General features: G+C 39.0%; 1 protein-coding gene across 5 annotated transcripts in view; it reads left to right on the top strand.

The window, feature by feature from the left end:
- Positions 1-27,228, top strand: part of SYTL5 (synaptotagmin like 5) — a 68,994-nt gene extending 41,766 nt beyond the window's left edge. For 3 of the 5 annotated variants that reach the window (XM_015884523.3, XM_085549236.1, XM_085549243.1), the window contains 11 exons: positions 1,686-1,842; positions 2,786-2,915; positions 4,873-4,979; positions 9,470-9,562; positions 13,982-14,160; positions 14,484-14,586; positions 16,586-16,747; positions 19,382-19,490; positions 20,828-20,963; positions 21,575-21,783; positions 22,170-27,228. In XM_015884523.3, the coding sequence (XP_015740009.2) occupies positions 1,686-1,842; positions 2,786-2,915; positions 4,873-4,979; positions 9,470-9,562; positions 13,982-14,160; positions 14,484-14,586; positions 16,586-16,747; positions 19,382-19,490; positions 20,828-20,963; positions 21,575-21,783; positions 22,170-22,312 (1,528 nt within the window). In that variant the 3' untranslated portion in view covers positions 22,313-27,228. Of the gene's footprint in view, positions 1-1,685; positions 1,843-2,785; positions 2,916-4,872; positions 4,980-9,469; positions 9,563-12,978; positions 13,045-13,981; positions 14,161-14,483; positions 14,587-16,585; positions 16,748-19,381; positions 19,491-20,827; positions 20,964-21,574; positions 21,784-22,169 lie in introns of all 5 variants that reach the window. The other 2 variants (XM_015884506.3, XM_015884513.3) reach the window with 1 other exon arrangement.
- Positions 27,229-27,989: the final 761 nt, after the last annotated feature.

The following is a 27,989-nucleotide window of genomic DNA, read 5'->3' as shown; positions in this document are numbered from 1 at the left end:
CGACCGTGGCAGACTTAGAAATTAAGTGTGCACTGAAATACAAGAGCTTTGACAAAATACAGACGACAGCCAGACACTTTGATTTTCTGACTTTTTGGCACCAAAGGCACATCTTTATGTGAGCACATAGGATTAAAATTCAACCAGACCAGATTTTTTAGGGTTTGTTGATCACTGATTCATCTGATTGAAAAGTAGTACTGCAATTATTTGAAGTGCATGTGGGTGAGAGTGAGTTTATTATGAATAATCTACTGTTGTTGATACAAGAAATGGGATGGTAATAGTTTAAAAGGTTACTGTATGTTCTCAATAATGGACAGTCTATCTTTATGTAACATCAGTAGTTTTTGGAGTTTTCCTCAGTTTTCCTCTCTATTTTTTGTTTTTAATCACTGTACCAATGTGGTCTGTGTTCCCTGCTAAGGGAAGACAGGAGCTGAGCATTTGTTCTCAGTTCAGCAGTAGTTCTGATACAAATTTTGGTTATTGTAGAGAAGATTTTTACTGCAATTAACATAATGTGGTATGGTAAGCTAAAGTGGAGGTGAAATTCAGATGTGTAGCACAATGAAGATGCTTGCAGGTCTAAAATATTTATTAAGCAAGCAGAAAATATGCTTTAAGATACAAAATAATTTTCTCCAGCAAAATTGCACTACCACTGTCCTCTGGTGCTGCATTTTCTGCATGAAAAAGGCTGTGGTGCTTGCATCAGTTGCTGTTTATCAGTAATTGTTTGAAATAGTAAATAGGACTGTATGCAGAGCTGTTACTGTCTGGCAAAGCTCTGTTAGCATTCCCTAGGTTGTGAAGGAAAATGAAAATATCAGAATGATGTTTGCAGGGGAAGAGGGAAGGACAGATGAGTCAGGAACTTGGATTCTTTATGCTAATCAAATGGAAGTAGGGCTTCCACTCAAAACATTAAAAATAAATGTTAAAATCATTTTAATTCTTTCAAGAGTTAAAAAGTGATAAATATTGAGAGTACAACAGCTTAGCCTTCGTAGCACTTTAACACATGGTCTGATCAATATTTCCTAACAGAAAATGCCCCATGGAAGAAACTCTTGTCTGTTGCAGCATTAGATAGCAATTGGGTATGGTGATCACCGATTATTTTTTGTCACTTTTCGGTCTGGTTGAAATGATCTGCCAGTTTGGGTGATGAGTCCATACCATTATATAAATAGGACGGTGCTGTTCCAGCAGGAGGGAGGATAATTGTTTTTTTCTGAAAGGAAGGAAAATAAATGCACAACTGAGGATTTTAGAGTTCCTAGGGATAGTGTTGGTAGAAGTGGTCAGAACTGTCAGATCCTGGTAGTTTTTCTTCAAAATAAGAGGCAGCTCATTCCCCGTGTGGGAAGTCCTGCTGGAGGCCTCACACCTTCTGCTGAGATGCCCGTATACTGTCACACGAACATGTGGCAATGAAGCAATTGGAGAAGAGGTGCCTGCTCAGGCTATTCACACCTCTGGCGGAGGTGCTGAAAACAGATGTGGGCATGATATAATTGATTCACCCCAGCTTATGTTTGTCTCTCTATGTGACCGTTTCCTTGCAGTGGATGACATGGTTCATCCAGAGCAATGTAATTCCAATAAGCTGTTATCAGTGAAATTTTGTTCTGTGGTTTGCTGGAAGCAATAATGCTTTTTTACTCTTATCTCCTTCCCAGAGGAAGCACTCTTTCACTGAACAGCAGTGATACAGAAGCAGCTGCAGGCCATCTGAGAGGGGCCATGGGCCCTGCAAGCAGAAGCAGCGCTTCCATAGCTTCCCTCCCAAGGTCACCGGCACTAAGCACTCGCAGCATGACTGTGGATTACAGCAGGGTAAGTTCACTGATGTAGAGCTGACACCAAATGGAGTCAGCACCAAGCAAGACAGCTTGGCTGGTGTCTGCTCTGTTAGATCAATTTGTAGCTCAGGAAGGACAAGCCCGATGGGGAAGATTTTGTTTCTTCTATAATTCTGCTGGGACCAGAGAAGGTCTCTACTAGAGCAAGATTTGTCGTGCTCTGTCAGTGATGTGGTTTTTGGTTTGGCAGGCATTTTTCTGTCTAAAAATTGCTGCTGATATCCAGAATTGCATAAAGACTTACAGATTCCGAGGTGGGAAGCACAAGGGGTGCTGTAAATAAGTTAATACTTGTTTTTATATTCTTGACGGCACACAGGTTGACTTTATTTCAAGCACATTAGATGTGATTGAAAAAGACAAATCTATTCAGTTTGGACGCAGTTGATGTTAGTTACTCCTTTACAGGAAGGCAAAAAAACCCCATCATAATATCAAGCATACTAGCTTTATTTAAGGAATTATAAGGAATTTATATAAGGAATTATGCTATCATAATTTAATTAGTTCAAGTCCATTTAGTTTTAACCTGACTTAAATTATGCTGCTATGAAGCCAGTAGTTTTTCTTCTTCTTTTTTTTTTTTTTTTTTAATTTTATTTATTTTCTAGGCTAAATTAGCATTGAATAGTTGGTTTTTTTTTGTTGGTTTTTTTTTTTTAATTTTCCTCCTGATGCATTACTCTGATTTTTCAGTTGTAAGCTCAGACTATATGCACAAATTGCAACTTTTTGCAAATTTTATGCATGATCTGCTCTAAGCGGTGCAGATTGAATAGTAAACTGAATATGTTCAGTTATAGTCCAGGAGCTAAAGAAGCTTTCTGGGTTTCTGGAAATTAGCAGAAATGGTGCTTTTCTAGACTGATGGTAAGTTCATTTTTTGTATTTCTGGGATGTGCTTTTTTCTTGGGCAGGACACAGGCTCAGAAAATGGCATGATTATTCCAGCAAGTGAAAGTGTACCTGAAGATTTAGTAAAGAAGCACCGTAGGAAAGCATCTGGAACACCTTCCATTGCAGTTTCTAGGGCATCTTTGTCATCAGGTAAGTATTAAGTCTTTTTTTTTTCTACCAGCCTTTATCATAGAAGATTATGGCTATTCTTGTAGGTTTGTGATTTCTGTTTTTAGTGCACATCAGAAGATTAGGTATAAGAGTCACATACTTGTGATGTTCATTCTACTACAAATTCGTCTTTTTGGTAACTAAATTTATGCCACTTAATAAGTTTCATGTTTGAAAATATTGTAATCCTTACTGGAAAATTATATACTCTTGGACTTGTAACAAGATTTTGTTCGGTTTCACATTGTTAAATCATTCCCTGTGTGGTCAACTGTGTAGAATACTATCTGTGAGCTATCTGTATAAAATACCGCCACGTTTCTGCAATTACATTTCACACCTTCTTTGCCCAGATACAAATTGCACTGAGAAACAATGAGCTGTCAGAGAACAAGTCCCTTACAGCTGTCATGTCATTTTGATTTTTTATATGTGATGCACTGAACCGCTTGGTTTAGCAGTGATTTACCTCATTTCATTGGAGGCTGCTAGGTAAATGAGGCTTGCACAGGAAGATGCTGTCAGAGCCTCTGTGAGAAGTGAGTGGAGATCCTCTTTTCCTGCCTGAAACAGGAGGCAGGTGTGCCCTGCACTCTTCTGCCTTTTACTCAGCTTCTTACAAGCTAACAGAGTGGGTTCAGATTCACAGGTCTCTCTCTGAAGGACAGCACAGGGCTCACTCTCTTTCATCTGAATTTAGCGCAAAGCAGAAACCTAGTGACAAGTCCCACTGAGCTAATCAAAGGAGTTACAGTCTTCACCTTAGGTTTTTTGGTTTTTTTTTTTCCACTTGAAAGCATCAAGGTTTCTTTGAGAATACTGCATTATGCAATTCCTGGCAGGGACATTCATGGCTACTGCTTTCTTTCTGAAAAGACTGTTTCTCCTGCTTCTGCTGCCTTACAAATTAAAGGCTTTCTGAGCAATTTAGAACTGGCCTCGTGTTACCAAAGCAGATAGATGCTGAGCAAAATTGCAGGCAGCATGGGAACATCCCCCAGAAACAAGACAAGGAAGAGACTGAGGGATTTCAGAGGCTGTTGGCACAACTGCCCAGAGTAGCTGTGGTGCCCATCCCTGGAGGTTCTCAAGGCCTGGATGGGGCCCTGGGCAGCCTAAGCTGGTGGGGGACTGTCCTGCTCATGGCAGCGTGGGCTTTGAGGTCCCTTCAACACAAACTGTTCTGTGATTCTATGGCATAAGCTCAGAATGCAGACCTTTCATGTCACATCAGCTATCACCCAGGAAGAGGATGAAGAGCTGAAAACTTTAGAGATTCTTAGCAGGATATAGAAGTATTCTCTTCACTTTTTTTCTCAATTTATTGAATAGTAGCACCAAATACTTAGTGGGAAGGATTAAGAAAATATTTCTCTAAGATATCCAGTTTCTCTTGTGTCTTTAAAGAGGGGATGAGAAACTTGTGGGAATTACAAAAATGTAGGGTTTGAGACTTATTCACTTTGACCCTCTCTGCACAGTGATGGCAGAAATGCTTTCTGTGCCCGGCTGTATCTCTGGCTGCTTAAATCTGAAGGAGATGCTGAAGGGCGTTTGATCATGGTGGTTGGTGTGATCGTATCTATAAATGCTTGGGCTCCAAGTTTTGCAATATTCCAAGGTAGCAGGTCCAACATACAAAGCCAAAAGCTTGATCTGTCGTGTCATCCACAGGAGACAATTACATCAGATAAAAAGTGCACATTAAACAATGTTGGCTAGAGGGCCAAGTAGCACCATAAAACATGTTTTTCTGTTTTTCATCTTGATGGTCATTTGTCATAGAGTTTGTGACTGATATGTACAGAAATGCAATTTTAACATTTTTCCTTTGAAAAAATAGTCTGACAGCACTTATTAAAGAGTAGCAAGACAAAAGAGGCAGTGTTCTTCACCCAGAATTGTAATGAATTGTTTTGTTATTATCGTTTTCTAGACCGTAGCCGATCTGAGATAGATTTGAGTGAATCTTTCTCTGAAGGAAAACAGGATACCCTGAGCACAAGAAGTAAATCTGTACCTAGCGCCTTAGATGAGGAGCTGGTGAGTTGTAAACATGTGAATGTTCATCTAGCAGAAATCATGTTTGTTCAGTCTTAGAAAATCAGCACTGTATGTATAAGTGATACAAAAATGTGATTTTAGGGGTGTTTAATGAGTTTTTAAACAGCTTCATTTGTCTTTAGTCTGTTGACTGTGGAGTCATTCCAGTGAATAACAGTTTGCTATTAATTTGCTACTTACTGAGTTTTTGAGCAAATAAGACTGAATTTAAGGCACTAGATTATAGATACTCCAAAGTGCTGCTGAATCCTACTTCCTTAAATTTTAATTTTTATGCTGAAAAATACTATACTTTAAAAACTGTAATCTTTATCTGTTTCTGGCTTTTGCCCTGTTTCTTTGGAAGATGAAGCCCTCTCTATCTTTCCCACCCCTTTTGTCAGTCTCTTCTTCCTGTTCATCAGTTTCTTCCATACATCTACATACCTCTTTTTGTGTGTTCCGTAAAGACTGCCTTTTCTGATATGATAGCCAACATCCCTCTTACATTACGCACGTATTCAAGGCAGACACACAAGTTGCAGATGTGCATCAATGCCACGAAAAGAAAAAAAAAATAAAAATCCCAGCTTGTTGAGTTTGCATGAGGAAAAGAGTAATTTGAACATTTTTTCATCTAATCATAGTTTAAAGTTTCCAAATGCAAGTGGTTAGCCTGGAAAAGAAAAGAAAAAGTAGAAGGAAAAACATTACCTGCTGCAACAGTAATGTTCTGTCTATTGCCATTATACTTTCCTACTATCTGCTCTTTTCAGAGGAGCATTGTCCATGGGAGATATCTCCCTTTCTTGTAATGTTTGATAGCTGGGGATTTGTGGAAAACAATAAGTTGGGATTCCCATCTGTTTCTTGGATTGTAATCACCTAGTGAATTTGCCTGCAGCATTGCTTTGTCTGGGTGAATCATTTAGGAAATAGCAAGCCATTTCTGTGCATCAGATTTATGTTGAAATAAGCCTACAAAAATTAATTTTAAAAAAAAATTATTGAAGAAAAAGGATGTGTTCTTGATTTAGAAGTTGGAAAAGATGGCAGGAAAAAAAAAAAAACATAACATAAGAAAATAAGAGCTTTAAATATTTTATATTGATTTCCTGCTCTAGTTGTACAGGGTGTGATAGTTGCCACTTGGGAATTTCCTTAAGGCATGCACCAGATATGTCATGTCCAGAGTAGTTTTCGGTTATTTGATTTTTGCCTTCCTTCTGTACAGAAGGGAGTTTTTGCTGACTCTAAATGAAATGTCAGGTTGCATCTCAGCATATTTTTTAGGGTAGTTTGACTCGTGGGACTGCTTCAGTGTCTTGCCTTGGACTGCATATGAATGCCGTGTTTTGAGATTAAGGTTTTACTGCTGCTTGAATTTAGTCTTGTGGTGCTTGATATAAGAGGCAAAAATAAGAATATCTGATGAAAATAACAACAGTTTCGACAGTCTGAGAAGAATTATGACTTCTTCCTCTTGGCTGGCTGGTGGACCAAGCTGAGGTCCTTTAGTCTCTTGTAGGTGATGGGAACTGACAGTAGTGGTGTGGGAGATGCCACACGTTAATAAAATAAGCAGACTGCCAACTGGAAAGGTGGAAAAAGGATTTTAGCTGCTGCTCCCAGCTTTATTAATAACACCACTTACATATACAGAGAGATGAAGATTAAGTGGTATTTTCCTTCTTGCTCTTGAAAATGGGTAGGGATGACCCCCAGGAAGCTGCATGCTGTGAGAGGTATTTTTCAAGGAACCAGTTCAGCATGTAATGCTGCACTCAGCTGTGTGTGTGCCTTATCTTGAGAGGTGTGTGTTGAATTCCTGACCAAGTAGTCTTCATTACATGCTCAGCTGCTTTATCAGAAGGAATTTGATAATGTGCATTTTATAACCCCCACTGGAGACTGTGAGATTAATGTCCTTCCAGCTCTAACTTTAATAAGCTTATATAAGCTAATAACAGTAACCAATTATATAGCTACTGTTCTGTAACACCTACTGAGAAACACAATCATTGTAGTGGAAAAGGAATTAAGTGCTTATGTTAAATGGTAACCATTTGTTTTAAATTTATATATCTGCTTGCAGACAAAAATTGCTGATCACCTACTTATCACTGGGACTCAGTGCTCTCAGACATAGAGTATGAATATTGGGTGGTGCTGTCTGGAGCCAGGAGTTGGCCTTGATGATCCTTATGGATCCCGCCCAACTCAGGGTATTGTGTGATCCTACAGCTCCCTGACATGGAAGCACTGTCAACACTTGACAGTCTAAACCTTAAACATCTCGCTGCAAAGATGATACCTAACTTTCATTTATCCTGTGTTTAATTATTCACCATACAAAATGTAGCACTTTTTTCTTAACTCCACGTATGCGTATACAACAGTGTAAAGGAAAGAGTTGGGATGTATTACCAGAATTGCTTCTTTCTGATGCATTGGCTGGAAAAACACCTTGCTGGTGTTCTTTTCATATTCTTATGTCACTTGAATTCTAAAGTCAATGAGGAGAGTAGAACTGATGAGTGCATTTTTATCTTATTTTTAAAATTTATTTATTTATTTACTTTTGAAGGAGTCAGCAGTCTTTCTCATGAGAATAGTTTACTATGTTGTGCCTGGGTCTCTGTGGACATCTTCTTTACAGTGTGAAGTATCTATGACATTTTGTTCTGCAGTGGACTCTGAATAAACAGGAAGGAAACACACCATCAAAAGAGGCTCATTGTAAAAACATGAAGCTGAGAGGGGTTTTTTTGCTTCAGTATGTAAATTTTGGTCCTGAGTAAAATGATGGCTTGTCCTCACTTCCCTTTGCTCAATATTAAATATGCACCATTGTGGTTGGAAAGTAGCAAAAGAAAATTCTGTGTTGCTTTCAGCTGATTCAGGGACCTGGGGGTGTTGGTCAATGCTCAGCTGAACATGAGCAGACATTGTGTCCAGGTGGCCAAAAAGGCCAATGGCATCCTGGCCTGTATAAGAAATTGTGTGACCAGCAGGAGCAGAGAGGTAATCATTCCCCTGTACTCAGCTCTGGTGAGGCTGCATCTTGAGTATTGTGTTCAGTTTTGGGCTCCTCACTACAAGAAAGACATCGAGGCTGTGGAGCGTGTTCAAAGAAGGGCAACAAAACTGGTGAGGGGCCTGGAGCACAGGCCTTATGAAGAGCAGCTGAGGGAGCTGGGATTGTTGAGTTTGGAGAAGAGGAGGTTCAGGGGAACCTCATTGCACTCTATAACTTCCTAGAGGGAGATTGTGATGAGGAGGGGCTTGGCCTTTTTTCCCAGTCAAACAGAACTCAAAATGGTCACAAGTTGTACCAGAAGAGGTCTAGATTGGACATAAGAAAGAACTTTTTCTCTCAGAGAGGTCAGGCGCTGGAATGGCTGCCCAGGGAGGTGGTGGAGTCACTATCCCTGGCAGTGTTCAAGAGATGTCTGGATGAGGAGCTACGAGAGATGGTTTAGTGGTTTGTGGTGGCTACGGTAATAGGAGGATGGTTGGACTAGATGATCTTGTAGGTCCTTTCCAACCTTGTCATTCTATGATTCTATGGTTTATTTCAGTAACTGGAGCAAAGGATTAGAGAAATAACAGCTAGTTTTGTGCGTACTAATAATGAACACTTTGCAGATCTTTAAATAAACAATGACAGTTCAACTCTCCAGCAGCATTTATTTTCTGCTCTTTTTCCTAATTAGGATAGGAGTCTGTGTGATGTCTGTTTAGTTTAGAAGATAATGATTGTGCAGCAGTGAGGTAGGTCACCATGTGAGACTTGTATAGCTGCAAAGCAGATACGAAGGCTTTGTATGTTTGGCTTCCATGAAAACAGAATACCTGCCATGAGGCTTAAGGAGATCCTTGAAATTTTTCAGCTACTCTGAATAGAATGGAAAATGTATTTTTTTCTATGTAATTTTTGCTTCAAATTAAGAATCCTATTAGGACTATCAGCCAGATACTAAGTTTCTTGTTAGGTATTACTTTATGACTGTATTTGAAAAATAATATGTGTATTTTTCCTGGAAATGAGATAAGGATGTTAGGTTTCAGTCTTGCTGATTAGAATTCATCCATAAATATATGAAGGTGTGCAGCAGATGATTTCTTTGTGATTTCTATTATTATTATTGCAAAGATATATGATTTTAATGCAAGGATTTTGTCTTAATTTGAATAGTTATCAACAATGCAAAATTGTATGTCTACAGAATAAGATAGTGAGTGTGTGTGTCATTTTTTTCATTTTTTAAGCAATTGGAACCTGAAATCTGGTGGCCTCTTTTTTTGCTGTGCACCTGCGCAAAAATATGGAAAATGTTATTCACAATTCCTCTGGAGATTAGAATTCTAAATGTATCCTATGCCATCTTCCCAAAGCAGAAAATATGTGAAACAACATCAAGGGACAGAGGCTGACCAAATACAGCTGAGAACACAATGACTGAATTGCCTGTTTCTTTGTCATTTAGGATTATCTGGATGAAACAGAAGAAGATATTGATGACATTGTGGCCTCTCGTTATTCAAGGAAACATGGATATCTGACAAGTGGATTATCGAGAGTAAGATCTTCAGTAGAAAATATGCTTTTTTCCTTTCATATCAGACCATTATTCCTTCAAATTAGAGATAAATATTATAGCATTTGGAAGCATTCTGATTTATATTTTAGTAGTTTTCCTGGCTATTTCATCCTACGGTTGAGAAATGTCCTTTAGCTTTTAGATAGGGTTTTCTGACTGTTAAGATTTTATCGCTGTTCAGAGCTAAAACATCAATCTCTGCAGCACATGTGGGAAGAGACAACCTTTATTCACCAGCAGTTTTGTCCACACATTCTGGTTATTGCTAAGCTAATATTTGGGGAAGGCAAGCCATAGATGTTTGTAGCATGTGGCTACTCGGCTTTCCAGAGGAGCATTTAATTTGTTTGAAATAAGTAGAACAAAGCCATGGTGTGTTTTTCCATCTTATTTTGCTTTCTGAACACTAACGCTTTTGGGACACAAGTATTCATTCTTCCATCCTCCATGACTAGACTGTTATGACACCTCAGCCTCAAAAAGTATTTATTTCATTTTACAGTGAGGAAGGAGATACTTGGAGGGTTTTTGTGGGTGCCGGTTTTTCTACCTCTTAAAATAACTGTGGGGGTTTTTTTGTTTTTTAGTATGTCAGTCATGCCCACAAACTATGTAATGTAAATCAGATTTTTGAGTCTCATGATTATCTGTTGCAACTTGGTGTTGGTTTTGAAAGAATGGCTGCATTTCCAGGTTGTTACAAATGCTTGGTATGCAACAGAATTAGCCTTATGCTGCTCTTTTTACAATCAGTTATTCATTGGGATAGAGAACAGTTAATAGGAATAGTCCTTAACATGTCTAGTTTATAAGTATGCAATGTGTACCACATTACAGGTATCTGGCACTCAGGATGCGTGCCTCTCATCTCTAGTAATGTCTTGGAGCATTATCTAGCCAACGTTCTTCATGCCTTGTGCTGAGAATAGCTCTGGCCAGCCTGCAGAGTAGCAATAAGCTGCAACAAACAACAGGTAGAGGGTGAGAGAGTTGAAGAGAATGGAGAGCTGGGGAGTCTTATGTGAAAAGGGAAGAGAAAATATGGTCCATGACACTGATTGATGAACGGTTCTTTTCAGACTATTCCAGTTAGTCTTCCTGCAAGGCAGAGCTGTGGGAATATGCATTTAAGTTCTTGATCCCAAAGAGATGGCTGAACCCAAACTTGGCTTGTCTGAGGATAACACAGGGCTGAGAGAAGTGTCCCTGGAGAACATTTTGGTATCTCAGCTCTGCCCATGTCCAGACCTTTTTTTCCCCTTTTAATTTGTGTAATTTGCAGAAACAGCTACAACAGAGAAGTGTGGCACGTCACACCAAATCAGGCCTGAGGAAATGTGGCTTGTTTGATATTGGTCTAATAAAACCCACTTCTCTGAGGCTGGCTGTGACTCATTGTCTCCGATCCTTGCTGGCCCAATGATTTTACAGGCAGAGTTGTTTTTCTTTCCTCTGAATATTGGTAGGAAGGTTGCAAGCACTTAAGTGCTTTCTCAATTCATCCCCTTAATTGAGGAATTGTATTTAGAGATCCTTCCCTCTGTGTTCTGTAGGCAGTATTCTGCCTATACATTGAGTTTCATCCATTTAATGTAGATTCCGTTTTGACCTTTTCCTAAGCAGAGTGCAGCTTTGCTGCTGCTGCAGGTTTGAGGTAATCTCACATCTCAATGCTCTTATTTCTTCATGTCTTTGTATTCACCTTGAAATGATTGTTAATGTTAACTGCACACAATGCTAACGGAGAAATTTTGAAAGGCAAGCTACTACTCCCTTGAAGAGTGTGTCAGTATTACAGGTTCACTGTGGCTTCTTTGTGTTTGTGTTACTAGTTATTAGCATTCATTCTCTTTTGTATTCTTTTCCCTTACTCTTCTTATTATGTGCCTTTGAGCTTTCTGCCTCATACAGTTCTTTCCGTGTTTTACTTGTCTGTCAAATGACTATGTACTGTTATTATGTCACATCACAGTAATGTTGTTAGTGAACAGTAGGCTTCAACTCCATGTATTTTATTTTTAATATGAGAATTAAAAGTACAGCAAGGGTACTCTAATAAATACTAAGCATTTAGGATAAAAGAAAAATATTTCAGAGGGTAAAAATGGTTTATATCTGCTTACATGATGGGTGAGTAAAAATAGGAATGAGAAATGGCGTTAAACATGAATTGTAGCTCAGCATTATGGTGTTTTCTTTCTGCTTTTTCCAAAACTAATACATGACGAGTTTATTTAGTTTTCTCTGCATCCTTCACTAATTCCTTTCCTAAACACATCAGTGTGTTGTTGTCAAGACCTATCACGTCATTAAGACTGAGTTGTTCCTGCTCCAGTAAGATAAGATTTGGAACAAGTGTAGTTCATAGTGATGCACTAAAAGGGGGCTAAGCAATCTCCACATGCAGTGGTTGTTTACTATTTATGCAACTGGAAAATGATTAGATTTCCTAGGCACATTGCATTTAGTGTATGTAAGGGCTGTTGTAATTTCCACAGAACAGAATCTGTGCAGAAAGAAGACACATATGCCATATACTTCCACTGAATGCTTTGTTTGTGGCATCTAAGCAGTTCAGAAATTGCATTTGCATGAATTTTAAGGTCATCTATGCGTTTAGGATTGTTTCTTTGTTTGTTTTCCCAGTTGTTTTTCCCTTGCTGCCAATGTACTTGAAGATCAAGAAAAGGTGTGTTTGGGTTGAAGAGAATAGATATTCCCTCTGGTCACTCTGGCTTAACCTTATTAGATTTTTGAGATGGGCACATGGATGGTTGTTTTCTTTTTATGTTTCTTCTCCTTGACTCTGTTCCTCCCTGTAGCTGATAGGGAAGGATGTAGCTTCCCCTGAATTCATTGTTGAGACTTTGAGATATTGCTCAAATAAGCAGACACAGGAAAGTGTTTTCCCCAGTATTCTATAACTGTGGTTTTTTTTTTCCCCCCTGACATGTTTAAACATTTATGCATTTTTTTTCCATCTGTACTGACAAACTCTGCAGAGAAACTGCATATTTCTTTTTAAAAAGTGCTGCAGTGCACAAATCCTCACCTTTTGACAAGCTTAAGTAAGAACTGAGTTCACAGAGATGTGACTGGGGCACATCCATGTACAATCTGACACAAACCTTTTTTTTTTTTTTTCTTTTTGAGACAGCAGATAACTTCTTTTTAATTACCTTGAGCCATGCGTCCTTCAGCACTTGAAGTATTTGGAAAACACTTGGCATGTCTCTGAGTTGGCCGTATCTTTTCTTCCTTTCTTGCCATGGCTTTGTGATGTAAACTGTATTTACCTGTCTGTGTAGGTGATGCGTTATCACTGCATTTATTCTTTCCTACTGCAGCTATCTAATGCTCTTTTCCGTTGACCTTTTGCACTGCTTTCTTTAAAGAACTTCCCAGAAGGCTCTGACAGAAAATGGAACTACTTAAATGTGCCTGAAACAGACGGTGATACTGTGAGTTCTCAGCAATCCTCTGCTTAACTTACTTTGACGATTTCTCTCTTTATTTTCCCCTCTGAACTAAAAACTTTTAACTGTATGTCTTGCAGAATTCTTACGTAGTGGGATTGAGATGCCTATGCATCTCTTTGAGTGATCTTATTCCAAGACTAGAAATCTGTCATACATTTTCTTCTGAGAATGTCTTCGCATGTTGCTCCAATTTTGTTTAAAAACATTTAGTTCTTTTGTAAGTGAAATCTTTTGGAGGAGGGTATTGCAATTTTCCATAGGGCAATATTCATAGGCCAGCAGCAGAAACAAAAAACAAACAACAACAACAAAAAGAGATCAGAGTGTGATGTGTTACACAGTGGAAAATTTTGTAGGATTTTTGCTAAACTCTTTGGCTTTAAGAAAAGTGCACTAATGGTGGATATTGAATTTTGCTCATTCTCTTAGAACTGCAAATGAAAGGTTGGAGTCACTTTAATCGAGCATGTTTTTATATCATTTTCAAAAAGGAATAATCCATGGAGGTTTTTCTAACAATTCTGTCAGCAGTTATCTCATGATATTCAATAAGAATTAGGTGGACAGCTGAGCCAAAAAGTTGATTTTTATTGCTTGGAACTTAGGTGAGCTTACAGTTGATGTAGATTGACTACTCTTCAGTTCATGCATGAATTCAATGGTGATAATTTACATTTAGTCATGTTTATAAATAGGTTTCAGTCCTGTGTGTAAAACACATCAACTGTCTAGACATATAAGCTATTATTAGTTATAGTTCTTATTCCTTTTACTTCAAATATAAACCAGTGGTATTCTTTTCTTTCTTCTATCTCTTTTCAAAGCAAGACTTAGCAAGAGAGACAGTACCTGTGACCTCATGAAAAGCAGATTCTGGAAAATGTTTGAGCTTCTAAGTCCTTTTTCTCTCCCCATCCAGACCAGCATTAACAGCACGCTGAGCATATACAGTGAAACTGGTGACTATAGCAACGTGAAGGTCAGTGGTGAAATCCTTCTCCAAATCAACTACAGCTACAAAACAGGTGCTCTCAACATCCTGGTGAAGAGTTGCAGAAACCTGGCCATTGTGGATGAGAAAAAGCAAAGGACTGATCCGTAAGCATGCAGAATTTACATTTTAGGCCCTGCTAGGGCTGTTGCCCCACACAGCACACAGTCAGCAGTGACATAGCCTGCTACCGGCCAGCATTTTGGTGGGGGCTGTTTTTTGGATTCTCCGTGGAACTTGTATTTTCAGTATGTTTCTTAGGGTAGTGTGCACACGTTCTGAGCAAACAACATTACTTAAATTATCAACCTGTTTGTTAGTATTCTCTGCAAAAGGCCAAAACCAAGAATTAACAGGGAGGCTGAATTGAATTGATTGAACATAGTTTTTGTTTTTATTCCTCGTTAATAACTTACTACTTGGTCTGCAGGTATGTCAAAGCCTACCTTCTGCCCGATAAGTCGCGCCAAAGTAAACGCAAGACCAAAATTAAGAGTAACAGCACCAATCCAGAATTTAATGAAACGCTGAAGGTGAGAACACTGTCTCTCTCATAGGCTGTGATGAATGTTTCACTTGTGCTCATAGGCATTCTCTGTAAGTGCTCTTGTATGGGGATTAGAGTTTAGAAATGACGCCTCTGAAAGAAAGCAAAGCAAAACATATAGTTATTGTGTCAGTTGTAATTGCTGACTTTCATCGCTGAGGAACTGTTTTTGTTTGGTTCTCCTCTTTATGGGTAAAACTTCTGCTAATTTCTATAGGTTTCTATCAAAACTATCGATGTTCCCATCTAACATGATCTCAGAGTTAAACACACCTTAGAGATTTTGCAAGCCCTACATCAGCAATTGATGCTGAGACACAGATAGCTTGAAACTTCCTAACTGATTTCTAGAAGAAGATAACCTCTTGCAGTAAAATGTGGTTTTCTGTGGAGATTTTTCTTTATTTTTAAAGCAGAACAGACTTTGGTAGTAAAATGCCAACAACAGCTTCACTAGCTGCATTCCTGAAAAGTTCATTTTATGTTGCAAAAGAGAACGAGAGTACTTCCTGCTGGACTGGTTGAGCAGAGTGCCCATGCTGTTTACATCCTCGCCTCTTAAGTACTTGTGTCCAGCCTACAGAGGCTGGAAAGGTTTTGTGTTCCTCGTGAGCTGCCTGGCACCTGGAGTACAGGCTCCTGGTGATTCTGCTTCTTGTAATCCCAGCCTGGGTCATCCCAGCCAGCTGTCATAAAGCCAGAGACTCCTTTTAGATTCTCCTGAAAGAATTTTGAGGGAATTTTAGTGATGCTTTAATTAAATTTCTTATAAGAGAGTCTAATACATATTCTCTGGTCTAACCTGGCTACAAAACCATTTTGTAGACTTACGCACCCTTGGTCTAGCCAAACAGCTTGCCAGTGGGGAGCATCCTATATAACTTCATTTTTAAATGGTTGATAGTAAAGTTAATTCTTGCCTGAAGTGCAGAGATTAAAAAGACAAATAAAAAAGATGCGTTAGACTCTATTTGGCAGGGCTCATAGTTAGTGCTGAATGTTTGTTAGTAAGGAGCTCTGCAGGGATAAGACCAAGCAGCTTGCTGAAAATGGAAATTGTGACACAGGGGATTTATTTGAATTGCTGGAAGGTAAGCAAGAGCTAGATTTATTTGCTGCAACTGTTACTATCATTAAAAAATATTCATATATAGGTATGTATCTGTCTTTATCTTTCGTCTTGGATGTTTATTCCATTATTGCTGAATATTGCAGCTCTCATAGTTGGCATCCAGGAATAAGCAGTGTAGACATATCTATGCTTTAATAGTCTACTGATGTGGCTAGCCAACCAACTTCACTATTTCAGATTCTGGAGAATATATCTTGTGTCCAGACATTGCACTGAGAGCAAACAGAAAAGAAGACATCTGGGTTTCCTCAACTAACACTCAAAGAAGGGTGAACTTCATGGAATTAATTGACTTTTTACTAAAAGCAGAGCTAGAATTCCAGATGTTTATAGTTTTCTATATATTTGCTAGAATATGGTGCTGCTTCCTCTGAGGATTTTTAGTAGCTTTCAAAACCAACTGTGTTCCTGAGACTGAGACATTTTGGTGAACATCTAAGTTACAAAGGTAGAATTGAAGAGGAGAACACTATTTCTAGAATGCAGTGTCCTGCAGCCTTTCCTTAGTGATGAAAGAACCACTGGGGTTTCTTCTTATAAACTAAACTTTGGTATTGAACCGCTTCTTTTACATAAGCTGTAAGGAGTTAACAACAGGGTGATGGTTTTAAGCATCGTTATTTACTTTATGGCCATAAATATGCAGTAAGTAATACAGAGAAAAGAGGTTTAACAGCTTCCTGTGAGATTTCTAGCTGTTGAAGTCTTTGCAAAGCAAACAAATCTCGCTTTCATGCTTCATTTATTAGCTGCTGCAGGCTTCACAAAACTTAGCTATTACTGTAAAAGGCTCTATGGAAACTATTATTTGTGCTTATTTTGAGGGTTTCTTTTTCTGTTTTTCTGTTGGTAGTATGTCATCAGTCATACACAGCTAGAAACCAGGACCCTGCAGCTTTCTGTCTGGCACTACGACAGATTTGGACGCAACAGCTTTCTTGGAGAAGTGGAAATTCCATTTGATTCCTGGAACTTTGAAAATCAGGGCGATGAGTGGTTTGTGCTCCAGCCCAAGGTAAGGATTTCCAGGGGCCAATGAAACCACTGAGAAATAAATATAGTGCAGCTTAGTTATTTTTTCTTTGGAACACATTTGTTAGAATGGTGACTTTACAATAGTTTAATATGGCGGTAAAAATCATGCCTTTGTCTTTTATTCAGTCAAAACATAACATTTTCATTTTCATGAAGATTTCAGGAACAGTATATATTGTTGGCTACTTAAAAAGAAAAATGAACAGAACAACACAAAACAACCAAGAAACACCTTTTAAATAAACTGTGTGTTCATTTTGCAGCAAATTGCCGTGGAAAAATGACTGAGTAAAGGAATTAATTGATTTTTCTACCACTATCCCTATCCAGCACTCAGCAGTTCAGTAAGGAAAAAGACTTTTTGCTTCAGTTCAAAGTGCTTCGCAGATTTCAGGTGTAACAGAATGACTTATAATCTCTTATTCACCCCATCCAGGAAGGTATGAGACTTCTCAGAAGGTAAATGAGTTAGTTTATGAAATAGGACTTTCCCTGTACTTAGCTACAGATAGGGTGACTTTTGTCTTTTGCCCCTGCTTTGGCAAGGGCAAAGGTGTGTGATTTTGGAAGAGATTCAAGGAGTTAATGTAAGGCTGAGGATTAGTGGCTTCTGAGTTGCTTGCTCCTGCAGCAGCCACTGCAGTTTCAGAGTTTATTTTTCTTGTTACAGAAAAATCTGAGATCGTATTGCAGATGATGAGGAGATTGACTCAGATGACTTATTTGTTTCATGCTCATTATACACTGGTGTTATATTTGGAGCTTTAGGAGGGACTGTTTATTTCTGTCAAACGACAGATGAATCTGATTGCTTTATAATTTTCAGGCATGACCTTTTATGGGTCTTACATCTAAGCCATCACAAGTCTATACTGTAGTAAGTAGTAATGCAGAAGAAATCAGTCTCTTCTTAACATGTGAACTTCTCTCACTTTGAATCTGGCGAGGAAGATCACCCCCAGTTTGCTAGTTTAGCTTTGTTAGTAAGAGTGATCAGCATCTGTTCTTTCGTGGCCCAAAAGGAACACAAGATACCAGGAAGACTGACTGCCTTATGATGGCAAATGTGCTTCAGTCAGCTTAGCATACAGGCTGGGATTATACCACTCTTCTTACAAGCTTGCTTGACCCTCACCCAACTTATATCATGCAGTTTGCTCATATTGGTTCTACTCTTGGAATTTGATTTGAAAATGGAGAGGATTTTTCATGCAGTAATCTCTTCTTCTCATTTCAATCTCTGGGGGCTTTGTTTGGGTATGGAAAAAAGTCTTGAGACACTCCTGCTTGGGAAAAGTAGTAATGAGATGGTAAGCATTTAAATTTCTCCAGCTGGAAGGTCTCGTCTGGTTATTTCCAAACCCATTACAAGGACTTTCAAACTGGTCCTTTTTTTACCAAAGACGTAAAATGCAAAATTGGATTTGTCTAACTCCTAAGTTATAAATGATGTTTATGAACTTAAAATGCTGCTAAGATTGTTGTTCAGCAAAGCTAATATTTCTTCAGAAAGCTGAATTACTGCATTTTGAAATTAGAAAAAAAAAGCACAGGTTAACACGTAAGCAAGTTACGTGCTGTTTTCTCATAGGAACTGCATGATGGAGAAAGAAATGGCTGTGAAACATTCTGTGGGTTTCATTACAGGGTATTACTTGTTTCATTGTGTACCATTTAGCCGCTTTAGTGAAAATGCCGGAGACTTTAAGACTTATTTCTTCTATGAGCACAGTATCACCTGCTTTCAAGAGGAGCATGATTAAGTCAGAAAAGGAACAGAAAATAGTTCTGTGGTTAAAGATGGAAGCAGAGTCTAGAGCCATGATTTCTGTAGGGAAGGTTGACAATAAATTCTTGATGTGAGAATTTATGCCATCGTTTATCCCCCAGTATAACAGAAAAAGTAATCCTCATGGCCTTTATGTGACGTACATACAAAACCTGCATAGTTTTGACCTTAAATGAGCTGCCTTACTGACAAAAATTTAAATGATGATTTCCTGCTGTTAAAATTATGCATCAGCATTTACTGCGGGTTTTCTTTTGTCCTTTGTTGTAGCAACTGACATAAGTGCCATGTTGGTAGTTTTTAAAAGTGCCCTGGATGTGCTTTTCTTAGGCAAGATCAAGTGTTTTAAAATAAAAAGATGCAGAAATAATATGAGTGGAAAAGAACACTGGAGATAACCTTAGTTTTCACAGTTTTCTATTGGAGAGCTGCACTCTGTTCTCTTCCCCTGCCATGGTTCCCCACACCTCTGTTCCAGGAGAGACTCAAGAGCTACTCTTGTAAAATGCATGAAATCTATTACAGATTCAAAACCTCATTGGGATAAGTAAGGGCATCAGAATGCCATCTTAAATTAGCCATGGTCTGTGTCTCTAGAAATGAGTTTGAGTTTTCTCTTTACTTGTTTCACTCATTCATGCTATATATCTCTCTTTCCCATGTATGTTCACTATATGGTGTCTGCTGCCATATGACCTTGATTTATTTAAGAGGCAGTTCAAACACTATTAATAGAACACAGTTAAAATCAAACAGTGAAAGTGAATGATTAGCTTTTGCTGGATATATGTTAGGGGCTATTCATTTATTTATTTTCGCTTTCAGGTGGAGGTTGCAACAGATGTTGGGCTTCAATATAAAGGAGAACTGACAGTTGTTCTACGTTACATTCCCCCAGAGATAAACTTGATGCTTCCTCTAGGGCAGTTTCAAGGTAAAACAATCATCAGTGACAGTTTACAATAACATCCCTCTGGGTATTAAAAATCCTCAGCTAGTATGAAGACATGAAATTAGTGAAAATATAAATCAATCTTGAATATAGTAGTTGTCTTTTCTCCTCTGTCCTCTTGTGTTATATTGGACTTGAGAAAAGGGAAGGGAACGAGGAGTGTGCACAGTAAAGTGCTGATGCATGGCTGTGTCCTAATTAGAAAAGGCTAAGGCGTTAGGCAGTATGACCAGGGACAGTCACGTATACATAAATCTTTTTAACTGTAGTCCTTGTGTTCTTTGTTCTGCAAGTTGTAGAATAGTGCTATAGCAGATAAGAGTAATAGACTTCCCATAGTTCTTGTTTAATTGGCCAGAAGCTTGCCTATGTCATTTTAAGCTTACTTTTTGTTCAGTTTTGCGGCGTTACACAGTAATTCAGTCTCATAAAATATCACTTTAAAGTTTTAGGGTAAACTATTATTTTTATTAATAATGAGTGAGGGATAATTCTCTGAAGAGACAAAACCCACTAGATTGCACCTGAGAATACATGGTTTTACAGGCTACAGGTAGTCCAGGAGGAATTCTTTCTTAGTGACAGTACTGCTGTTTAGCATTAGGATTTGATAGACATATTAGATTTTTTTTCTAGACAAATAACATTCCCTCTGTTTGCAGTAATGCCCAGGTTTTCTCTCTGAAAGCTAATTGCTGTCTGAAAAGTGTAGATGGACCATTTGCTTTTTTTTTAATTAGTAACACGTTAGCGTCATTCCTATTCTTTTTTCCTTATGTTTCCAGTCCTAATCACATTATGAGTGAACCATGTCCATATACACCTCAGAATCCACAGCAGAAGCAAGTACATGTGTCCTCATGCAGCCGTTTAAATGCGGTAGTGTGTCAGTGAGCACAGGTGTCCTTCCTCACAGTCTGTACTGAACACTGTATCCTTACAAAAGGAATGCACACAGTGTATTTCTGCATTTTGAACTTTGGGACAGATTTCTTTTTTTTTCTTTGTGAGGTTTGGCTTCCATAAGGTCAGTGGTGGAACTGGATATTAAGAGGAGGGAAGGACATATGGCACACACAGTTCCTTCTGTTCGGCATAGTAGTCCACAAATAATTATATTGAGGAAGGCCCCCTCACATACAACACCCTGTCCCTGTCTTTTCAGTTTCTATACCCTCAGAGAATCAGGATCTGCTGTAAGAAATCCTGTAATCCCATTGAAGCAAAAGAATCCATCCATGAGAATTTAAGTTTCCAAATCAGTTTTATAGTGTATGGTTTCTGCTGATAACGATATTGCAACTCTTTTGTGTGTGCAGGAAAGAAGAGCTTTAAGAAAGGAAAAAAGGGAGAGAATCACCTGCCCTCTGGAGGTATATTAGAAGTCGTCATCAAAGAAGCTAAGAATTTAACAGCAGTGAAGTCAGGAGGCACATCAGACACGTTTGTGAAAGGGTCAGTGGCTTTTTCTGCCCTGTTATGTAATGGCTGCACTACACAGTATTTTTACTGACCTTTTTTCCCCCCCAGTATATCTAAATGTGTGTGTGGAATGTCAATACTGAAAAGCAGCTGGCACTTTGAAATGGTGGTATAGTGAAAATAGACTGTTTGACCCCATTATGGCTAGTTTCAACTTGAAGCCTGTAGCAGATCTCAGGGAGAAAATATTGTCAGAACTATTTTACATTAGCAGTAGCAATGTGGGGCCAATAATTCTGTGACATTCTGTGACATATTCGTAGTTAGTGGTGTCAGCTCTTGCTGACATGGATAGTTCAGTGTGGTGGAACTGGCCTCTGTTTACTTTGCACTAGAAGTGAAAGGCATAGGACAAGGAGACTTGATTTCATTTTCTGATGGTGATAACTGAAATTCTAACTGTAAGATGTAAGAACAGCAAATGGAGCACGAATTGAACCAACATATACATTTTGGGTGTATACTTAAGTTAATTACAGTGGGAAATGGGTCTCTGACCTTATTCAAGCTGTATGTGATTGCAATTATGAATATTGTGGGATATCCTATCTTCATCTTCATCTTTCCTTTTCTTTTTCTCTCAGGTACCTACTCCCAGATGACAACAAAGCTACAAAACACAAGACTCCCATAATAAAGAAGAATGTGAACCCCCAGTGGAATCATACATTTGCTTTCAGTGGACTGAATTCACGGGATATACATAATGTCTGCTTAGAACTGACTGTGTGGGACAAGGAGTCACTTTCTAGTAATATTTTTCTGGGAGGAGTTCGTTTGAGTACTGGAAGTGGTAAGGTCCCACCTTCTTGATGACTGCTTTTCTTATTCTGCTCTCCTTCTTTACCACCCTAAGTGATTTATATGTGTGAGGTGTAGAAATGTTATTGAGTGTGTGGAAAATATACAGAAGTTTTGGGAAACTGGAAGGGGAGAGGAGGCAACGTGTTGTCCATAGATGATTTAGTTCTTTCCTTCATTCAGTGAGATGCAAAAACCTCAAGCCCAGTTGCACTTGAAACTGGTGCTATACAGAAGCAGCTCCCTACACAGACAGTAGTGTAAAGTGCTTGCCATCTTTCTGTATGCTGTTGGAGTGAATGAACAGTGATATTCAGTAACTTACTTTTTAGTGCTTACTAATGGTGCCAAAATGTATAATGTTTTTGCAATTTCCAGGTGTAAGTAACGGCAAGGAGGTTGACTGGATGGACTCTCAAGGAGAAGAGCAGCACCTCTGGCAGAAGATGATTGACAGTCCTGGAACTTCTGTGGAGGGGATATTAATGCTGAGATCCAGCATGGGAAAACGTAGACTCTGAAAGACTCTACTACTGAGGGGTTGCACAAGTCCTCCTTATTTCAGTTGTCAGCTCTTGTCTCCTTGCCCATTTGAAAATGGGTAAGGGTTGTACATTGCCTTGGATATTAAGGCCTCATGTGAAATTTTAATGCATTCTGCACTTTCATGCACTCATTTTTAACCCGGACTTCTTGAACAGATTTTGTTTCTCCTGAAACCTGTGAGAATGTGACCTTCTACAGAGACTGGACTGGCTTTCTTGGTCTCCCTTCTATTGACTGGTGGTGTACAGCTGATGAACATTGCTGGCAGGGGACATGGAGTGAGCAAATTCTCTAAGTAGCCTCTTAGGAAGTAAAGTGTGTTTTATGTATCTCCTTTTGGATCAAAGATGGCATAGAAGACAGGAGTGATTCAGTACATGCAGAGTCAGAATGAAACTGTGCTTTGTTATATGAAAAGATAAGAAGCCATAATGTTTGTTCAGAAGGCTGACGTTTCTTTTTTATGTTTGCTTCTTGGGCTGTGCACTGTGAGGGATGGCAGGCATGGGATCAAGTAGCTCACTATGGCCAATTCACTGGCCATTTGCACAATGGAAATAGTCAGCAGATGAAGGGGTATAAAGTGCCTGTGTTCAGGCATTCTCTTGGTTATTTAGTGCACTGTATAAGAGGTAGACTTGGCTCAATGTGATCAAAGAGTCTCTAATGAAAATAAATTATAACAAATCCTAAAGAATTTCCAGAACTGTGTGGTATTACCACGTTTTTCATGTCAGTTGACAGCTTTAAATAAGATCTTTCAGTGTCATTGAACAGAAGGAATATAGTTACATGCCTGTCCCACGTGATGAGTCTGTGAGGTGAGACATGTTCTAGTTTGAGGCATAGCTGAGGCCTTGGCTCAGCAAGGTGTGTAGTAAAGTGACAGGATTAACACATGTTCCAGAATGCTTTGCACAACTGTGGAATATTTTCCAGAATGGGCTGGGATCCTGTTCAAGTGTGCCCATGCATCTTACTTATTAAACAGAGCGGGGTTTCTCTCCTCAACTGTCCTCCATAAGTTAGCAGTAGTTTTAATACAAGTCTATTTTGGCTGATTCAGTCATTAATCTTAATAACCACAAGTGTTTAAGAGTACTTTTGCCATTTGTTTCCTCAAGTGATCTTTATACCTGCTTACGTCTGCCATGCTTTGGGGATTTGCAGTGTTGTACGTGAAGAATGGTATTTTGTGTCATTGTGGGGTACTGCAGCATTGCTAACAGTAGTATTAACATAATAAGATAGAATTATAGTCCTTTTTAAGGACAGAAGATGTTTGCAAGATTGGATAATAATATAATGGTGTGGCTTCTAATTGCTCAGGGGTGTGAAGCAAAGGAAGGCAAGTAAACTGAATGAGCAACATTTCCTTTGAATCTCTCAGAATTGGAATATAGCTTCCTATTTGAACTAATTGAAATTAATCTGTAGGTATTCTTACTCTGTATGTATTTTTCCCCAAAAATCTTATTTTGGAAGCAATGTCATATTAGTTCCAAGGAAACAAATTTGAATATTTGGAAATATAATCCTTACATAAAATATCTTGGGGAAAAAAAGGCTTTCAGAGGACGTATCTCTCCCTGCAGTATTTAAATACACCAGTATTTAAAGATTTCTGTAAAGAATAAAGGCCATAAAATCTAACTTGTGAGAGAGAAGGAAATGCTGTTCCTCGCAGAGTAAAAGTTGCAGGAAACCTGGATTGAATGGAGAACTGATCACTAACTATAGGTTAAATTTTTTTCATCTGTAGCAGTCCTGGTGTTAGTCACCTACGAGTATTTTTGAGCTGAATCCAAAGCCTTAATATTTGCTGTCCATTCCTTCCTGCTGCTCCATATTCCCACCCCACCACCCCCTCCCCCCCAAAAAATTATACTGGTTTTGAGGGGCTTAAAAATGCAGGGCAGCTTGCAAGCAGTCATGAAGAACACCAATATTATTTTATTTAAATTTGTTTTTATACATTTTTATTAAAAATAGAATCTCAGTTTTAATAAAAAAAACTATCTGCTTGAGTATATGTATTTTCTATTAAAATTCTGGTGTAAATTTAAGCAGTCATTGGAAGTAATGCCTTTTCTCACAGAGGGTGAGAAAGTTCTGCCTTGCTTTGAATGTGCAACTCTGTGTTTTACTACTTCAGCTTCTACCCCTTCCCTCCCATTTTTAGGGCCTGCGATAGAGTGTGAGATAAATAGACTCATCTGGAAAGCATCACCTGTATCCTGTTGCTTTTGGAAGGGAAAGAATTTTGTTCTGAGTCTGCATCTGAAAACATAGGCCAGGCTATGAATAGTCTCTAGGTGTCAACTGCAGTACAGTGTATGAAGGGAACAATTTCAAGTAGGAATTTAATTCAGCCAAGGCAGTGAGCGTTGTTGGCCATTGATGGGATTTGGAGTGGTGCAGTGAAATTACCTCCAAGGTTAGCAGCGGTGATTCTGCATTATGGTAGCATACGGTGCATATCATGCTGTGCCTCAGACGAGCCTTGGAGAGATGACAGTTGTCAGTACGGACACTGGAGCAATTTGGCTGTTCTGTGATGTTATTGACAGGTTTGTAGAAAGCATTTGATTTGTGGAAAATGTCACATTTAATTATCTCTGTTATATCCTCATTCTCTTCCTTTGCAAAAAGCATTTATTGCTTGGAAAAAGCACAAGATGATTAACTGCAGATGTGATTTCTTGTATCTGCGGTACTGGAGCAAATCACCTAGAACTCTCCATCATCACGTACCATGCTTTACTAGGCTGAGCAGAAATAGGGAAAACCAGGAGCCAGGCTAAAGCCTTCTATATATATGTTTGTGATATTAAGGTGCATGGATGGTTTAAAACCAATTCTTAGGAAAACAGTCACTTTTAACATGGATTCATAAACTCCTGTCTTCAGTAATCAAGACACAGGAGAGCTGATGTTATAAAGCTATTTCTCCATACAGACTTGAATAACTAAAGATGCTTCAGTGGAGAAGAAATTTTCACTGCAGTGTTTTTTGTAGAAGTGAAACATGATGCATGCTACTAGTGGTGTAACTACTGTCTTTCCCCCCTTGATGCTTGATTCTGAGGGTTTGAGCCACTAAGGCCAAATGAAAGAACGACTTGGGCTGTAAAACTTCATGTGAAGACATTAATACATCCCTAGGTAGTGTGGTTATTGCCAGTATCTGTCAGGAAGAGCTGATGCTGAGGGCTGTCGAAGCCCCGCCATCAGACTTGATTATCCAGACCTGTTCTCTGGATGTTTCTCTGCTTGACTTATTAGTTACATGGGGACTTCGGGCTTCTAAGTGTCAGTGATCTTGCTTCCATGTTTAGATGCTAAAATCAGTTCAGACGGTCTCTCCATCACATTACCATCTTCCTGTGCTAATCCAAGTGCCATTGCCTACCTTGTACCTTATTGCCTTTTAGACAACACATTTTGATATTTCTCTCCCAGCTGGATGCTTGGCAGTTGGTTTATGGGAGAAGGAAGTGGGATGGTGAGTATGCTTTGATCACAGTGCATTAGACTAGAAACTTAATGTTCTCTGTCTTTTCCAATAGAGATTTTGGTAGGGTAGCATAAAAGAAATCACAGAATCACGGATGTTAGAAAAGACATTCAAAGATCGTCCAACCATTAAACTAATCTACTGAGTCCTATCACTAAACCATGCACCTTTGTGCCACATCCACATCTCCTCAGTACCTCCAGAGATGGGGAATAAGCATTTTAAAGCATTGTGTTTGATTTTTCTTTTCCTTCCTGGTTAGACCCTGATGGGTACAAGTAGACAAAGCTGTATTCTGTAAAATATGAACTAAACTGCAGCAGCAGAACAGCCATTGAGCATCCACTGGTGCTAAGTGATAAGATGAAATAACATGAGGGAAGCATAGAAGCTGACATTGCTCTGGCTTCATAAGGGTACATTGGCCAACAGGTATGTGAAGCTTGTGATTTGCTCTAGAGTCAAGGCAAACAAAATCTGAGTCACTGAGTACAGTGATTTTCAGCAATGACGGAAAATAGCCATCTCTCGAGAGATACAACGTGCACTTTGTAAACCTTTTATTCTTTTCTTTTGATACAGTTTTTGATGATGGTTATTATTTATTTAATGTGTAGAAACATGAACGTTAGGGGACCTTAAGAGAAATGATGGTAAGAACATGTGATTAAATTCCAAATTGGATAGACTTTTATTTGCAGAGGTGTTTCTTACCTTAGCTCAGTTTGAAGCAATGAGAATCATGCTTGTAGAGCCTTACCACTATGTCCTGTGAATTTCCTGCCTGGTGATTTCATGTTTGCAGATGCTGTTTGATAAGTCATAATAAGACAGTGTTCATTATACTGTGTATATTGACACTGGAGAGTGAATCTCAGCTTGCTCTTATAGGTGTTCCTTAGGTTGCTTTTGGGACCCACCCTTGCTGCATCACAGCCCTTTACTTAGGATCGCCATTTCAACAGTTCTACTCTGTCGCAACGACCTACCTACAGCTTTGCACTGCTGCTCTTGAGAGCTGGGTGTGTATTTTCAAGGGTTGCTGTAGTCGCTGGGGTTTGCTTCAAGCCAAATGTTGTCCTTCGATGTAGTGAACTGAGAACACCACATATCCCTCTCGCCACCTTTGTTCTGCTTAAAAATCTATTGCTTGCCATATGTTTGGTCATTCTGCCGGATATGAACAGTAGTAGCAGTAAGTGGCACTGCAGTATATTAAGTTCTGCCCAAGTTCAGGTGAAGCATTTCCTGCCCCGAACATTTTTGTACTGTGCACTGTACGTTCAGTTCTGTGGACGCAAGTAGCTGGTAATACACTTGCAGCAGTTGTCAAGAGTATTGTTCTGCCTTTGAAAATTAAAATGATGGAACGTTGCTGTGTCCCTGTCTCTTCTAAAATGCATTATAGTGAACTTTAACAATGTCTTTTGGGAATATCCAGTTATCTCTCTGAGGTAAACTCATTATTCACTGCCTCTAAATGAAGTGATGCTAGAAGTGGGACTGCACTGATAGTCCTTCCCTCTGTTTTTGTCTTTAGTTCTACAACTTACATATTTTTAATGCTCATTTTTGTTTCATATGCGTCACACTGAGTTTATATCTAAGAAACTAGGAAATGCACTGTTCTTTTCTCCTCTGTTAGAGGGTTATTTTATCTGTGCCTTAATACTGTGCATTCAGTTCCTACCTTCTGTCTCTAGATCTTTTCCCTGACTCCTAGTTCAGGGTGCTGCCTGCCTGAAAAATCCAGGTACGTTCAAAACACAACTTCCCTGTAATTAATGGTCTGGATTTCTTAAGATAAAAGACGCAGAACCTCTTGGCTTGTTCCATCCAATTCATACTTGGAACTGAGTCACGCTTACTTCAACTCTACCTCTTGGCACTGAGGTCTCTTCACCTCCTCTGAGTGTACCAGTTTCCAAGGTTTGTTACCTTGTACCCTCTGTTGTCATTTATTGTGTTACTCAGTCTGACTCAGGCTCTTAGGTAAGTACTGAGCTGTAACAACAACACATTGCAGTCATTCAGCACTCAGCTGTGGTGGTCAGGAGTGCTGTCATCAGAGCTGTGAGGCTTTTCTAGAAGGGCTGGTCTGAACTTCAAGAAAGGGGACATGCAACTTTTGCCCT

This window comes from Coturnix japonica, chromosome 1 (genome assembly GCF_054131305.1).
Source record: "Coturnix japonica strain WE chromosome 1, WE-NBRP24, whole genome shotgun sequence".
Taxonomy (NCBI): Eukaryota; Metazoa; Chordata; class Aves; order Galliformes; family Phasianidae; genus Coturnix; species Coturnix japonica.
This window is presented reverse-complemented; position numbering and strand designations above follow the sequence as displayed.